Source organism: Parasteatoda tepidariorum, chromosome 9 (genome assembly GCF_982258835.1).
Source record: "Parasteatoda tepidariorum strain Cologne lab strain chromosome 9, Ptep-v5.0, whole genome shotgun sequence".
Taxonomy (NCBI): domain Eukaryota; kingdom Metazoa; phylum Arthropoda; class Arachnida; order Araneae; family Theridiidae; genus Parasteatoda; species Parasteatoda tepidariorum.
In genome coordinates, this window is record NC_141763.1 from 100,008,015 (window position 1) to 100,025,945 (window position 17,931).

The 17,931-nt window shown below is 27.3% G+C and overlaps 1 protein-coding gene across 1 annotated transcript in view; it reads left to right on the forward strand.

The window, feature by feature from the left end:
• pcx (pecanex) overlaps positions 1 to 17,931 on the forward strand; it is an 81,666-nt gene that overhangs the window by 36,042 nt on the left and 27,693 nt on the right. The window contains exons 14-24 of the mRNA XM_043046806.3: positions 2,581 to 2,734; positions 5,356 to 5,388; positions 5,482 to 5,656; positions 8,581 to 8,691; positions 8,794 to 8,885; positions 10,457 to 10,563; positions 12,344 to 12,452; positions 12,690 to 12,782; positions 12,866 to 13,016; positions 15,774 to 15,909; positions 17,241 to 17,418. Coding sequence (XP_042902740.1) covers positions 2,581 to 2,734; positions 5,356 to 5,388; positions 5,482 to 5,656; positions 8,581 to 8,691; positions 8,794 to 8,885; positions 10,457 to 10,563; positions 12,344 to 12,452; positions 12,690 to 12,782; positions 12,866 to 13,016; positions 15,774 to 15,909; positions 17,241 to 17,418 — 1,339 coding nt within the window. The remainder of the gene's footprint in view (positions 1 to 2,580; positions 2,735 to 5,355; positions 5,389 to 5,481; positions 5,657 to 8,580; positions 8,692 to 8,793; positions 8,886 to 10,456; positions 10,564 to 12,343; positions 12,453 to 12,689; positions 12,783 to 12,865; positions 13,017 to 15,773; positions 15,910 to 17,240; positions 17,419 to 17,931) is intronic.

Below are 17,931 nucleotides of genomic sequence, written 5' to 3' on the forward strand. Positions count from 1 at the left end.
CCTCCTATATTTCCTATTTTTCCTATATTTTTACAAAAAGCTAAGAAAGCCTCCTATTTTTCCTTTATTTCCTATATTTTTCAAAATTGGCCTATATTTTTTCCCTCTAATATTTTTTTTTTACTATGGAAGACAATTTTCTAGATTTTTCTTTCCTCAAATAGTCATGATCATTTTGAAATTCACTTGTCCTCAATACTGCTTAATGACAATGGGTAAGTGAACACATAGTGTTCTCCCCCCTTCCCTATCTCTTGTTTTAGTGCTTTCTAAGCTTATACTACTTTCTATGACTTTTTTTTCTGAGTAGATGGCAAACTAAATTATGTTAATATTTTGCTTCAAAATGTTAACTTTCAATTAGATTATTTAAGTTTTTATTTTATTATCTTTGATTAATTTGTTTTTATATTTATTGTGTTTAATTTATAAGTACAAGTAGAAGATGCCAAATCATTTGACACGATTTCGTGATGATTGGCTTGATTTAGAGGATAAAAACAATGGTCAAAAAGTTTAGGACTGGTACCAAAAAAGGTAAAGATGATTATAATGCCTACTGTAAACACCAGTAATAGTGGCAAAATTCAGCTTTTGCAGCATTCAAGCTCTAGAAAACGTAAAAAGACTTATAATGAGAAAAAGGATACTTCTCAAAAGCGTCTCGTAATTGCTGCTGGCAATAGTGTTTGTTTGGAGCCAGGAGCCAGCTCTACTGAATCAAAAAAAGTATGGACTCTTACTTCTGAAGACAAAATATTGCAATCTGAAATTATATGGACAATCCATGTTGCCCTGAACAATTATTCCTTTTTTGTCGCAGGATGCTATAAAAGAAGTATTTTCATGTCTTCCCAGACTCAAATTTGTGCACTGGGATGACCTTATGTTCCACCAAAGTGTCTTATTCTATATCACATGGACTTGGTCCTTACTTTTTGAAGCAAATCACCAACGAATTCAAGAGAGAAAAACCTTATTACTCATTAATGTTTGACGAGACCCTTAATGAGCAAAACTTGAAACAACTTGATGTGCACATTCGATATTGGTGCTCTTGTGATGGTGGTATATCCGAGAGATACTTGGGTTCAGAATTGTTGGGGCATGCAACTGCTCTCAACATTTTTAATGCAATATAATCAATTCTAAATTCTTGTGAAATAGATTTAAAGCATATAGTGATGCTTGGGTCTGATGGGCCGAATGTTAATAAATGTGTTTTTCAACTATTCGACAAAGAAGTTACAGAGATTGGGAAGTATGGATTAATAAATTTGGGCACATGTAATTTACATGTTATTCATAATGCCCTTGGAAAAGGTTTAGCTATTGAAGAATTTGGGAATATTATTGACTTTTTGGAAAACATTTATTCATGGCTTTCCTAATTTCCTTCCAGGAAAGAGGATCTCAAAAAGGAAATTGATAATTTTGGTTGTGAATATTCTAAAGTGTTGCGATACGTGAGCAACAAATGGCTTTCTGTTGTTACTGTCTGCGAAAGAATCCTGCATCTTTTGCCTTCTTTAGAGGAGTGTTTTATAGAAGATCTACCTAAACAGAAAAGTAGTTTGGTAAAGCTTTATAGATTTCCAAGCATTAAAAAAGTCTTAGAAGATCCTTTATTATCAGCTTATTTACATTTCCTTATCAGTGTTGGCTCAATTTTTGATAATATTTTAAAGCTATTACATAAAAAAAAACTCATTGATTCACACTTTATACAATGAGTTAAATGATTTGATAATAAAAATCATGCGACGCCAATCACCATTCAACTGCGGAAAATTGTTTATATAATTTTTTTTATCAAATTTTTTATAGTGTTTTATAATTAAGTTTTAAAGTTATTCATATATCATCCGTGCTTTTCAATTTAATTTAGATCTTTTTTGCCCTATTTTTTATTCCAGAAAATCCTATATTTTTTTCCTAGAAAATCCTATATTTTTTTCAAAACAATCCTATTTTTTTCTCATTGGTCACTTCTACCCCTGCTTATGTATAATCATTTCAGGTCTGCAAATTAAAAAAAAATTTGCATTTTTGCTCATTTTGTTCAATTTATTAAATTTAAATTTGTGAAGATAAACCTTTTAATTCTTAATCAGTAGCATATGATGAAGAAATTAAATTGTATTGAAAAACAAAACTATCATAAAAATTACTTTTATTTTTTAAAAAAAATTTTAAATTGTGAATTAAAAATTTTCTTTCTGCATCTATTTTTTAATGCAGTCCTCTTTTTCTAAACTAACAAATGATTTTTTGTCGTTCCTATTTTATCCCTTAATGTTAAATGTTTTCTGCTTTAATAAGATGTGCATTTTTCAAGTAAGCATAGTTAACAAATTCATTTTTAATTTTTATTTGATTTTAGTTTTACTTTTGCATTATACTTAAGCTATTTTGATTTTTTTTATTTGGAGTTTGTTATAACATTTAGTGCAGTGTATCCACTTTCAGATTTCAAATCATAAAGTTTAAATTCATGAGCCATTTTATTTTAAGTCATCAAAATATGAGCTATAGTTTATTTAAATATATGTTATTATAGAAAAGATCTTATTTTTTCAGGAACCTTACAGTGACTGAAAATGTGATATCTATAATACTGGCAGTGCTGGTAGCTGCCCTTGGTGCTTTAAGTCTCTCTAGAAATATGTTTGAAGACATGTGGTCTTTTATCTTTTGTTTTATCATCGCTAGTTGTCAATATACTTTGCTCAAGGTACTTTATAAGAATACTTTATTTATGTAGGTTTTTTTTTTTTAATTCTCTAAATGTTTTTTTTTTTTTCAATTAAGAAAACTGATAATATAATTAAAGCAGGGTTGGCAGGTTTTTGACATGTGACAGTTTTTGACAGTTTAAACCATGGTTTAAACCGTCACGTCAAAAACCTCACTGTCAAAAATGTCGAAAATGTCAAAAACCTATATTCATATGTGAAATTTAATTAATACATAAAATTTATATATTTTTTATAAAGGATAGTGTTTCTAAATATGTTCTAGAAAAAATAAATTTAAGATTTTGAAGAAACACTTATATTTTGAATAGTAACCAAAATCTTGTACTTTTGAAAGCTCACATCTTTTGTAATATTATGTATTCATTTTCATGTGTTATTGAAAATCTGCAGTGATATTATTAAGAAATTTATTTATAACCAAATTTAGTGTATAGTATAGATTATACTAAAAATTAGACATTTTTAAAGATAAACATTAGCAGTTTTGTACATTAGACATCTTTTAAAGAAAAATCTTTTTAATATTCTTTTAAATCTTCTTAATAATCTTTTTAACATAAGACAATACAAATTTAAGTGCTTTCTGTTAAATACACAGAGTAATTAGTGTCGGTTTACAGTATATTCAGCCTATTCATTTACTAAACTGAAAATTTAGTTTATCCAAATACTTGTGAATTTCATTTTGCTGAATACTATATACATAGTTTTGTTGAATATCTAAATATTCAGCTGTTGAATAATTACTTCTTGCTTTCAAGATATGCATTATTTGTATTCTTAATACAAGTGGGGGGAAAAAATTAAGAGGTAAAAATTGTTTTAAAATGATAGGTAAGTGTAATAATTATAAATAAATATAATAAACAATATGAATTATATTTATCATTATTCACAAATATAACTACTTTTAAATTCAAATTAACATACTGGATAATAAAGATATTCGGTATAACATTAAAAATTTTTTTCATACACTTGTATCAAGTTTGTATTTATACAACATAACTTGTAAGTTCCTTATAAATATTAGTTATATGTTCCTTATATGTCAAAAATGCATAGTAATAAACTTTTAATTTTCTTAAGTATCAAAAATAAATTTTTTTTTTTCAAAATATAAATATTTAAAAAAATTTTGTGCAAAATTTTTCTGCACATGCATTTGAGTATAAATTTCTGAGATTTTAAATCTGTTATTTTACCTTAATTTTAATTAAAAAATATTTTAAAACCTGCTGATCACCTATAGTATAATTAAATTTCAATATAATGCATGGCAACTGTTGGTAGTTTTGAAGTTTATATATTTTTTTGGCAAACTTTAGTTTTTGACATTTTTGACGGGTTTTTGACGGTTTAAACCAGTATTATACCCTTGTCATGTCAAAAACCACTTTTTGACGTCAAAAACCCAACCCTGAATTAAAGGAATATAATTAAATTAGAAAAAATACTGTTTCAACTCAAATAAAGAATATACAAATTGTAAAAATATCATCAATTAAAGTTATTCTTATAAACTTAAGATTTTTTTGACCAGTTAATTTTTAAATAAATTATCAGGCTGCTCTGATTTGAGCTTCTGTTCTTAAGAATTGACTTATATTATTTTAAAAAAATTATATCATTACCTTGACTTTTTAAAAATGTTATTTTTCATGCGTCTTTTTAAATCATTATGCACAGAATATTTGTTGCATGCTATGCAACAAATATTCTGTGTATTCGTGCTCTGTGACGAATATTCGGCATTTGTCCTTACAAACCAAATACAGTATTCGACCAAATAATTCCCCAGCAGAATATCAAAAACAATATTATGTATAATAATATCATTAGATGTGTTGTAAATAACACGACTGTCTGATTATATATTTATGTATTGCACGCCAATGAAATGTAAATGTTTATTGAATTTGTAATAAAATTTTTGTTAAAATATGAAACATAAATTCTTTTGTAATTAAATTGAATTCTAAATTTAAAAGAAATTGATTATATTTAACATGAAATACATGGAATAATTGTGCTGTTATAAATAATTGTGCTGTTTCATAAGGCTGTTATTTTAAAAATTGAATTGTTAATAAAGCTTCTTTTTTTTTTAAGTCTGTAAAAGCATTTTTAGAAACTGAAATCTATTCTAATAATTGAATAACTTACCAATTAAAACTCATAAGAATACATTAAAAGAGATAATTAAATTTTTTCGTGATAAAATATTTTACAATTTAATAGCTGATTAAAATTTAACTGCAACATATATTTAATGCTAAGCATGTTCTATAAAAACTAAATTATGAAATATTTTGGTTACAATTAAAATTTATGAATCAATATTGAGCTAAAAATTTATTGTTGTATAGCTATTAGTTATCAATAAACTGTGATTAAGTTTTGAATGAAACAACCATCCTTGAAAATCTTCTGAATACTATATAGTTAATCCAAGTTTAATTTATAAACTGTTCACAAGCTGTTTCATTCAGAAGAAATATGGTTTTTTAAACTTAACATAAACATATTCATATCTTGTATTCAATGATTTATAATTGGACGCTTCAAAAATATTTATTTTTTATTTTATTTGCAGAGTGTGCAACCAGATGCAGCTTCTCCTACTCATGTGAGTTTTTCAACTACATCAACTTAAATTGCTGTTTTTCTTTTATAACTGTAAAGAAGCCATTTATTTAAGTTATATTTCTTATTTAATTAGGGATACAACAGAGTGATATTGTACAGTAGACCTGTTTATTTCTGCATTTGTTGTTTGCTTTTGAATATGTTGCAAACAAGTATTGACTACAGATTGACATTACCACCAGTTACACTCTATGGGATCGCTCTCCTCTCCACTGATCTTATCATCAAAGCCAAAGATATAGTTGTCCGTGAGTTTTTTTCCTTCAAATTAATATATTTCGAAAGTAAACATTTAAACTTCAACTGTTAAATTAGTGTTTCTACCATGTCTGAGTGCTTTCAACTTGTAATGATTCAAAATCTTAGTTCTTAATAAAGTTGTGTAAGAGGATATCTAAAGGAACTCTTCATAGCAAATCCCCTTTTACCTGCATAAGTGATCTGAAATTTAGGTGTATAAAAAGGAAGTTCAGGTTAACTTAGAGTAGGGATTAACAATTTTTTCGAGTGAAAGGCGCCATGCACAGAGGATTGTCTAATGAAGGGCTGCACCTATATTTAGTCATATTGGTGGCAAATGTGTTAATTTTTATGTAAACAATTCTAAACAAAAACTGTAACTGTAAAAAAAAAAAAAAAAAAAACTTTAATGCTCACAGAATGAAAGTGTGAAAAAAAATCATACATGTTTTAATGAATAATATAAATTTGAATTAAATATTTTAACGAAAGAAAATTTATAGGGTTTTAACCAAAATTATAGCAAAACCATTATGGTACAAAATAAGATTCAATATTCATTTGGTATTTATACTTCAGATATTATTTCTATTTCTTGAATTATTAGAAGTTTCATGACTTTTAAATAGAAGACATTTTCTTTTTCGTTTTTTTTTTTTTTTTTTCCAAAAAAAATCGCATAAGCTTCAAAATTTTTTTAAAAAAGTACAACCAGTGAGCAATTCACGTTTTCCTCCACTTTCAAATTTTTTATGCTGCTATAATGTATTAAAATATTAGGATTTTAAATACCGTGTGCAAGTGCATGACATTAAATGCTGAAAAAACTAATAAAAAATAACTTATATTTACAATGAACTAAGCACAAATAAATTGTTTCTAAAAGTGATTATTCGAATGCATAATTAAAAACTCGTGTGTCGTAATAACATCAGAGTTAAAATAACAGTATTGTCAAAAACACTGCAAAATAATCTTATAGATTTATGTTGAAATCAGCCTGAATAAAGTGCACCAATAAATAATTCTGTAAATGCGTGATTTAAAATTCCGATGTCGTGATGAAAGTTAAAACTTTTAAAACCATGTGGGAATGCATCGCAAGATTTGCCGAAAAAAATTATTGAAAGATAACTTGGGCTTATGATAAAACAGGCAAAAACAAATTGCGTCAAAAAGTGATTACTTAAATGTGCAATTTTAATTTTAAACTCGTGTATCGTAATAATATCGTGGTAACAATAGGAAATTTTTAAAATCATGTAAAAAAGTGTAGCAATAACTGCTTTCAGAAAAAGAAAAATAATCAGAAAGTAATTTAGATTTACAATGAAATCGGCATTAATAAAGCACGTCAAAAAGTTATAAATTAGATGCACGATTTATAACTTACGAGTAGCAATATCGTAATTAATGTATCAGAATTTAGAAACCACATGGAAATTGGTAGTTATAAATGCCATAAAAAAGCATTCAAAACATCGCTTGGATTTATGAAACTTGCAGGCCACACATCAACAAGAGCATCAAAGTTTAAAATAATTATAACAGGATAACTCAAGATTACACTGTGGAGTAATTCTGCAAAATTTTTTTTGCATTTTGATACGTTAAAGAAAAAAAATTTGCATTTTAAACTTAATGGTAAACCTAAATTTACTTTTATTTAAATTTTAAAATACCAATAGACAGAATTTCCATGAAACGTTTTTCTTGTGGTATAGTGACCTCAACTTTTTTGCTTTTTAATCATCATCAGTGTTCTCCCTAAGCGTTTTTAGAAAGGCGGCCTTTGACCCTTATAAATGCCTATTTGCCTTTTCGTAAAAATAAGGCGCCATCTCTTAAAAATACTGCATTCTTATTCATGTCCCATTTAATCTTTTATTTGCTGATAGTACTTATAAGTAACAATCACTTTAAACTAATTAATTTAAGTGGTACTTTTAAGTACCTCTTTAATTAATTAGTTCTAACAAATTAAATTTCGCACCGGTGAGATGTTTTTTTCTTGTATATTCTTAAATTATACATATTGCAGCTAAGGAAAAATTATATTTATGAAAAAATTTTCTGTAGTTCATAATGCAGTCGATAAAGGGTTCATAGTTTTTAAAAAAAATTACTCAATGGTAAAATTATCTCTGTGTAGGTAGGTTTAATTCAGATTACTATTACAAATATTTACTTTGTTAGGATTATTCTCAATTGGTTAAATTTAAGTTCCTCTTTTTAGGGGCTGAGGTGGTTATATTAATGAATTTTTATCTGATTTTAAATTTTAAAATTATTTTAGAAATAAGTACCTTTTTTATTAAATGCATCTTTAAATGATCATTTTCTCATAATTTTCAGTTTAAGTTATAGAAAAAAAGCTTTCGAGTTGTTTATTAATTTTTTAAATTTTTTTTTTTAAACAATGTATACGTAGCAATTATCTTTTAGCGTTCCTATAATTATTTTTATAAACTATACATTTTTCTCACATTTTTATGACGAGTGAAAATTACTTTTTGAAATAGACACATAAAATAGTAAAAGAGGATAATTTAAAAATTGTTGATTATCAAATTTAGTTTTATATTACGTAACATTGCACATTTTGATAAATTTTTACAGTGTTAAATGAGTGCCCTTTCCAGAAGGAAGCCCTTTTTCATTCATAGGGAGAACTCTGGTATTGTTACCTATTGCCCAAAATGTACACTAGTGTTATTTTCATTATAGCAAAATTCTGTATATTTGATGTAATGTTTAATGAGTTACAGTACAATAGCAATTAGCTAAAAATGTGAAATATTGTGTTTTATTTTCAATGTTGTAAAATTCTACTTTCGCATAAAATTCACACTTAATATTTTTAAGCAAGATCTTGTTTAATTTTTGTGCGGTATAAATAAATAGAAATAATTAATTTGCAACTCTTTTCTAGTTTTTGTGTTATTTTTTCCTGTGATCTTCAGTTTGGGATTATTGCCCCAAGTTAATACATTCCTGATGTACCTGATAGAACAAATTGATATCCATTTTTTTGGTGGAACTGGTAAGCCTTTTCATATATTATTGATATTATATTTAATGTTAATGAGTAAAATGTTTCATCGTTGAGTGTTAAATAATGCTGATATTTTTGTTATTTTTTCAGCCACTACCAGTTTAGTATCTGCTTTGTACTGTTTGATTAGAAGTGTAGCTACTATTGCTGTATTATACGGATTTGCATGTTTTGCTTTAAAAGTAAGTACCAGTGTTATAAAATGTTTTAGAGTTTACTCTTTTGTTAATTTTTGAGACATGATTTTTAAAGTAAAGGGGTTAATTTCAAGAGATAGTGCTTATCTGTCATTTCATCATAGTTATGATGCAAGAATTATTGCTTGAATAAAAAACATTATTCCATCTCACTTTATTTAACCTTTTTTTTCACTCTTTACAAGTTAAATAGACTAAGGTATCAAAGAAATATTAATAAAGTATATAGAATTTCAACTTTGTTCCTACTATTATACAGCATCTTTGATATTTTTGTCACATTTCAAAAAGAAGAAAAAAAGTTTCCTTCACAAAACAATTTGGAAAAGTTAAATAATTGGTCCAAAATTTAACTTTTTAGAACTATTTTTAGTTGCAAAATTTTTTTCTAAAGCATCTCCTGTTATTGTCAGTATTAGAGCAATTAGTTTTCTGAAGGAAGTCATTCTCTCTGACTGATTTTCTAAGGCTTTCTTCAACAGCAGGGAAAGAAAATAAGTAACAAAAAATTTACTAGGACTATTTTCAATCCAGGTAAAAATTTTGAGGTGTAATACTCATATGTAAACTATGTATCGAGATATGTATTGTCTTTCTCTGGTATGCACTAACATTTTAAATTTAGAAATTGCACTTTTGTGTGCTCTATAAAATTAAATACATTTTAATAAACTGAACATTCAAATTTAATCTGGGAAATTATCCTAAAATACATTACATATCCATGTATTCTTATTTTAAAGTTCTAGTGTTAGATTTATCTGTATTTTGAGGAGAAAATCTATGTATGTATCATCAAAGCTTTTGTTATGGCATGATTTAGTTTGTCTTTGAAAAGTATCAGACTTTTTATATCCGATTGCGAAAAAAGCTTTTGATGAATATTTTGTTGAGAGTTAGTTTGCAATGCACCTTAAAAGAAAGCAAAAGGGGAAAAAAATTTATGTTAAATTACTATTTAATAATGTTGGATTTAATTTTATAATTTTTGAAAAGAATAATTTATTATCAAATGAATGCAAAAGCCTTGAAGTCTATTAAAAAATTAGTGCAGCCCTATTAGTTAAAAAAAGAATACATGAAAGTATTTTTAATTTAAAACGATATAGGATATTAAAAAGTTAATATGGTTCTCCTTTTCGAAAATTGGGAAATTTTTTTCAATGATAAACAAAAATGCATTAATTGATGAATATTATTTATTGTATTTAGGTAATTTTTAAAATAGTTATGTAAATTATTAGTTTTGAAATATTTATGAACATTACTGCATATATTAACAAATAACCTTTTACTGATGCTACAAAAGTTAAAATTCTTTAAAAATTTAGAGTTATCTGCCTTGCTTTAGCCATATTGCTTCTTAACAATTTTCTGAAAAAGTGTTTCTGGCATCTTTTTTTTCTTCTTTTTAATAATAAATAAGGGTTTTGTTTTTAAAATTTTGTTAAGGAGGCATACAAATCAGTAATTTTTTTAATGCCTCCTGTAATGGATATTGATTATTTAGGAAATAATGTTGTGAAATTATTTAATTTATTCATTTATTTTTGCAGGAGCCAAATAATCCATCTCAAAACATAATGTTTTCTATTTATTGTGGTCTTCTAGTATCTTTAAGTTATCACCTGAGCCGTAATGCAAGTGATCCTACTGTTTTGTGGTAATTACACTTAATCTTGGTTTCATTCATTACATTTAATCTAAAAAGAACTAATGTTATGTGAGACCCGAAAACAGAGAATTTCTTGAAAAACAGATGTAAAACGTTACTCTGGGCATTTCTGACCCTCCAACTCAAAGGCTCTACCTTACTTATTGGTCTCTTAAATTTCCATATATGGGCAAGTTGTTTAATCCATCCTGAGTCTAATATCAGAAGAAATTTTAACCTGTTCAGGACCTGTATATACAAGATGTAGGCATATGATTCTTCCACAATTTTACGAATTCTGCGAATCTCAAGATTGTCATTTCTACAAATCAATAGTTTATAGAACAAAAAAATTTTCTCCGAGATCTAGAATTTAAATTTCGTTATTTATGCAAAATCTCGTTAACAAGACATTTATTCCGCCATTACCAAAACTTTTTTTTTTTTATCTTCTTAAGTTCTCACTCACACACTATAACAACTTTTTTTAATCAGATTTGTTTGAGACAGATGTTAGATAAATAAATGCTAATGAGTTTGTATTTTGATTGATTGTAAAATGAAATTTAAAAAAAGTAAAGTTTCGATCTTCGTTAGTCTTGTCTAAGATGATAATCTCATGCATTCAACTTTCGTCGGTAACGTCATGGTCTGTGGGGCTCTGCCAGTTTATTTTCATTTGCTGTTGGTTGTTCATGTGTGAATCATGTCATCATCCCTTATCTCTGAAATAAGAGTATTTAAGTTCAAGCAGATTATTTTGTATTCTTTCTTTTTGTTGCTGATTCGTCACTCTGTTTATTAGAGTATGTTATGTTTGTCTATCAGTTTAATATGCTTATAAAATAAATCATTTACTATTGAAACTTTAATCTTTATTTGTCTTGTTCATGTACAAATGCTATGATATTCTTGGGACAATCTCGGCTAACGCAACTCTGGATAAATTTTAACAACGCTAGACTGAGAAAAAAAAAATCCTTATTCACTTCAGCTAGAATTAATGAACTACTAAAGCAAACACAAAAGTATAAAATTTATAATCTGAGGAGTAAATCTGAAATGGCAAACATTAAAAAGATCATTCACTAGAAAAGCTTTTTTTTTTTCTTCTTATCATTTTTTAAAACTATGTTTTAACGAGTTGTAGTTTTGTTGCAAATTCCGTTTTATGCGGAAAATTTGAGATCGCGCACCTGAGTATTGACTATTTGACACGATAAATTCTTTTTTTTTTTCCTATCAATTAGTTGGCAGTATTCAATATTTATTTTCACTGATTTTTAAAATTCTTGATATTTTTAATGCAATATTATATGTTATAAAGCACGAATCTTGTAACGCACCCCTTTTTGACCCCTTTTCGACGTATCCATTTCGTGCAATTTCTTTGGAATTACTCTTGGTCTAGTCATTAAGCCTTTTTTAATTATATATATTCTTTTATGTATGCATGAAAATGACAGTGTTTTATTTATCTCTTTGTGCAAAAAGATCAAAAAATTAAGAATTAAAAAAGAAAATTCAGGTAATTTCTTTTTCCAGCAATCCCATGTCTCGTGATTCTCTCTTCACAGTATCATACTTGAGACATATGTTCCTCACACCCCATCTCCCTATATAAATAATGAAAATCAGTCATTAAACTGAACATGAAATTTGCATTGTAATTATTAGTTTTATTGTATTTGTATGATTCTGCTGAATATGTACCAACATTAATATACAAATGTATTTCAATTTGTGACCCTAATTTACAACTCTAAATGCATTTTGATTCCATAATTAGGTCCTTAATAAAGTGCCATTTGTGGTCAGAGGATGCTCCGAAGAAAAGTAAAGAAGATAATGGGACTGAGTTAGTAGACCCCTTACCCTTGAAATTGCAGAATACTGTGGTAAGAATTTTTTTTTTTTTTTTGTGGAATAATAACATTTTTTGAAATTTCATTCAATCTTTTATTTAGTTCTGAGTTATTATTTCTTTTCCAATCCTTTCAAAAAGTATTAACGTTCAATGGATCGTCTCTATATAATTATTGCAAACAAACAAGCAAAAAACTTATTTTTCGTACAATTTCATTTTTCTTTATCATTTTTATTGCAATATTATATTAACAGTATGTTTATTGCAGTTAATTCGATTGCGCTCAGATGCCATCCTGTGCGTTTTTATTGCGGTACTTGTGTTTGCCATTCATGTCAGCACTGTCTTCACTGTTTTCCAGGTAATAAATTGGAATTAATTGAACTTAAAAAGTATTGCTTTTAAAATATTTTTATTACATCTACCTGATTTCCTTCTTTCCAGCCATACTTTCAAATGGTCCTTCACATTGCTGTAACTATTTGGGGATTCTTACTTCATTATATCATTCCACAAATGAGGAAGCAATTGCCTTGGCTCTGTTTCTCTCATCCTTTGTTAAAAGCCAATGAATATGACATTTATGAAGTTCAAGGTGAGTTTCAAACCTTTATATATTTTCTCCTAATTATATATATTCTTCTTATATATTTGCACTTCAATTTGTTAGATTGCTCATCATAGTTGGCCAGACAGCCCAATGTGGGCTAATGCTTTCTTCTGAAGATTTCTCCATAATGACTTACGATTTATCTTTCCCCTCCAATTCTTTTCATTAATTGCTAGAAAATCAAGACTCCATCGAATCAGCCCATCCCGACCGTGGCCTTCACCGCTTTCTGGTTCTAGTGTGTCTAAAAAGCAATATCTTTTTTATTGTATTGTCATCATCCAATTCATTCTACTTTTTTTTATGTCTTTAATAATATGTTGTTTATAAATTTGTAAAGATCAAAGTTAAATCTACTTCTCCAGTTATTATTTTCATTTCTACCACCAAGTATACTCCGCAAAATATTTCTCTCAAATATTGCGATATAATTTCCGATTCGAAAAATCTGCACCCTGATGTGCAGAAGTTTTAAAAAATCAAGGCTGATTGTGCTCCGGAAAAATCCAGATTTCTGGATTTTTCGCTAACCGTGATCCGGAAGTTTCCGGAGATCGAAGGACGAGACGTTTCAAAAAATCATTGATCACAAAAGTTTCCGGAAATCAAATTTTGAAAGGTGGAACTTAAAAATGCAGTTTATTTTATTTGTTTGTAAGGGAGAGCCAGATACTTTATAAGCATTATATTCAAGATTAATATTAATTTTTAATCAGTATATAGTTATTATAATCATTAACTCAAGAAAGAAAGATTGTAAATTTTATTTAAAAACATTAGAACTAGAACTTATTCATGGCATCTCTTTCATTTGTAAAAATTTTTTTCTGGTAGAATAATAAATGTGATTAAAGATGAAAGTGAACTTAAACATAATTATTAATTTAAATTACATTGCATATAATTTATTTAGAATTTCATGCTTTTAAAATATCAATGATTTAAATTTATAAAGAAATTGATTTTTTGAAATGCGTCATTAATGATTTACTCAAGAAATTTTCAGGATATTTTAGTTGGGCTCACAATCACCCCTGTATATGATAGGTGTGGCGAAAAATCCCATTTGAGTCTATATAGAGTCCAGCCGGTGAATGCAGACACATGTAATCTAGCGTTTCCAAGTCAAATTCTTCATGCTTCCATCAAAAATGTTGATGGTTTATGTTGGTTTCAGTGTGATTCATGATGGTCCAACATCATTTGATCATCACCATCATCCAACATTTTCCATTGCGTCCAATGGTATTTTATATGCAAACAAACTTCCACCGTTCCATGATGGAAAATGCTTTTAATATTATGATGGTTAACCTTCAAGATAAGTTTGATTCTCATGAGCCAATAATCCATGACAGTCCGTGATTTTTCAAACTATACCTTTCCTTGATGAATTCTTGATGCTTCTAGGAAATATACTATCTAAGCACCTTAGTTTTTTTTTCTTTTTTTTTGTTGGCCCATCATAAATGCTTTTAATATTATGATAGTTAACCATCAAGATAAGTTTGATTCTCATGAGCCAATAATCCATGACAGTCCGTGATTTTTCAAACTATACCTTTCCTTGATGAATTCTTGATGCTTCTCGGAAATATACTATCTAAGCAACTTAGTTTTTTTTTCTTTTCTTTTTTCGTTGGCCCATCATAAATGCTTTTAATATTATGATGGTTAACCTTCAAGATAAGTTTGATTCTCATGAGCCAATAATCCATGACAGTCCATGATTTTTCAAACTATACCTTTCCTTGATGAATTCTTGATGCTTCTCGGAAATATACTATCTAAGCAACTTAGTTTTTTTTTTTTGTTGGCCCATCATAAATGCTTTTAATATTATGATGGTTAACCATCAAGATAAGTTTGATTCTCATGAGCCAATAATCCATGACAGTCCGTGATTTTTCAAACTATACCTTTCCTTGATAAATTCTTTATGTTTCTCGGAAATATACTATCGAAGCAACTTAGTTTTTTTTTTCTTGTTGGTCCATCATAAATCAGTCCAAATTCTTACTTTGGTGGTTCATGATCGTTCCAACATTTGGTGAAACTATGATGAAAATTTCTGATGGTTCAACAGGAATAAACCATGAAAACAAGTTGCTATTCATATGTTGGACCATCCTAAAGCAGTCTGAATTCCTACATTGGTTACATATGTTGGTTACCATCAACAGAAAAAAATTGGTTCCTGATGGAATTATTGATGGTTACCGTCAATGTTATGTTGGCCCATCAATGAAAAACCATCAAGTATTTTGACTTCAGCTATCTTGATAAAACATTACCTTTTTGTTCAGGAACACAGTTCAACGTTTTGCCTTGATATCAACTTCAATATATGGTAGCATCTCGCTGTAACCTTGCTGTCAATGATTTTACCTTTTTCCAGATACAAATCGTGATCCTTCTGTTAGTCAAATCACTGTTCATCATTGTTTCCCTATCGCCAGGCTTATTTCTTCTGCAGTTTTGTAGTGTATCTTCTGCAATTTTAAAAATTGAATTTGGCTGGTCTGATATACTTTTATTTCTAATAAGAAATAATTCAATTGAATTATACTTATGAACCAAAAATAAGTGTTAAAAATGCATTTACTTTTGCTATCTTAACATTCTATTTATCTTGTTATGTAGTTTCAAAAACGAGGTTAATTTTGTTAGATTTTGTTGTCAGAAATTTTTTTATTATTATTATTTATTTTATTTAATTTAAATTGCTGTCTTCCATTGCAGATGCTGCAAAGCTGATGTGGTTTGAGAAAGTACAAGTATGGATGTGGTTCATAGAGAAAAATGCTCTCTATCCTTTACTTTTTCTGAGTGCCTTGACTATAGATTCATCTATCATCATTGCTAAATTTGGAATTTAGTTAGTATATATTTAAATTTACAAGTTTAAGGTAATGTTAGGGTATCTAATTCATACGCAAAGCTCCAACAGAGTCAGGAAAACCTATAATTAAATTTGAGTTTGATGGTAAAACAAACCTGTTCCATTTTTGGGCAAAATCCTGTGAACATTAAATTAACCTATCTTAAATTTCTTAGTATTAACAAGTAACCATTGAGATTTAAAGCAAATAAATCTTGCATCTTTTACCAAAGTTTGATTTTGATGTCAAATGCTGGCTTTTGATGTGACAACAGTCAAAAACTGAGCTATGAAACCAACTGTTTCAGGACTCCAACAGGTCAGAGAGAACAGGGAAGACCTGGAATTGTCCGGGAATTTTTTTTAAACTCTAAAAAGCTGGGAGTTGTCGGGGGAAAATGTAATTTTTTACAGAGAACCTGGAAAACTCATAATACCAAGAAAATAACCAGTCTGATTTGTCAGTACCAGTAATGAGTTATTCAGATTTGAGTTAAATAATTCTAACATCATTGCAATTATTTTGTAAAATTCCACTTTTTAGTGAAACTTTTCCATGTTTCTATTTTTATTCTATTATATGTTTTTGCTCACAAAATCTAATATTTGACAATACAAATAAAAAAACCAAAGTTTTCTTATGAAAAATTGCATGGTATAGATAAAATATGATATGGATTTTCATTCAAATTTATCTAATATACCTGGAAAAGTCAGAATTTTTTTTCTTCTGAAATTGAGTAGGGACTTACTTTTAAACTGTCAAAAACCTGAAATGCTAGTCAATTAGTTGCTGTATCATAATAAATGTTAAGTTTTTAATAGTATATACAATATAGATATATATTTATATATATAGGCTAATATATAACCAATATGTATATATAATTGAAAATATTATATTAAAATAGAAATTATAATTTTGAGCAGAAGAAATGTTTTTATCTTTTATTGTTTTATTTTATTTCATAGCTCTCTTTTTCTCATAGAAGTTTTATATAGACTCATTGAAATCTTAACATAGTACAATTTAAATTTAGTTTTTTAATATTTGAGTTAAACTTTATTTCATTGTTGTAATTTTCAGTTTTTTTTCCTTTCAATCTTCAAAGTTATATTTACATTAAATTAAAAAATATAGTTTGGATTTAAATTTTTATATTTATAATAAATGATTTCTAACCATTTCCACTTCTCCTAATTCAATTTAAATGTTCATATTACCTGGGTTTTTTTTTTTATATATGAGAAATGGTGGTATTAGTTTGCTGGAAAATATTTTTTATATTTTTTTATCATTGAGACAGTTTTTTTCTCTTTTTTTTCAGTGGTGGTTCTTTAGTTGTGGTAGTGTGCAGTTTCAAGTGCCTGCGCAGTGCCTTTTGTAACTCTTCTCGATTCTATTTAGTCCTCATATTTATGACCCTCTTCTTTCAATTTGACTTCCATGGAAGCAAGGAACCTTTTTTAGTCAACTTTTTTGTTTCTTCAATTGTATTCACAAAGGTATTCTTTTTTAATTTTTTATAAAATATAAAAATGTTATAGTAATTTATGATAATTAAAATTTATCCTAATTATTTGCATACTAACTTTTTTATTGATATACTTTAATTGAAGTTCAATGCAATTTTTAGTTTTTCTACTTTTATTTTTTTGTTTCAATATTATTTTAAAATTGTAACATTTTTTGATTTAAGATATTTATTTGCCAGACAATGTAATTGATGCTAATTTTTTAGTACATTTTGCGTTTTGGCAAAAACTTATTATTCTATCTTTACTTTCCATAAATAGAATTTATTCCCATTGTGATTAAGTTTTATTAGTTTTCGAGTCATAATAAGAAAACTAAAATTTTATTTACTTAAATTAACTTAATTATTACTTAAATTAAAATGGATATGAGGTTGTTATGTTGTGAGGATATTCATCAATTATTTCACTAATTTTGTCAATTTATAAGTCAGGAAACTGTCTAACAGAATAGTGGATAATAGCAGTGCAATTAATTAATAA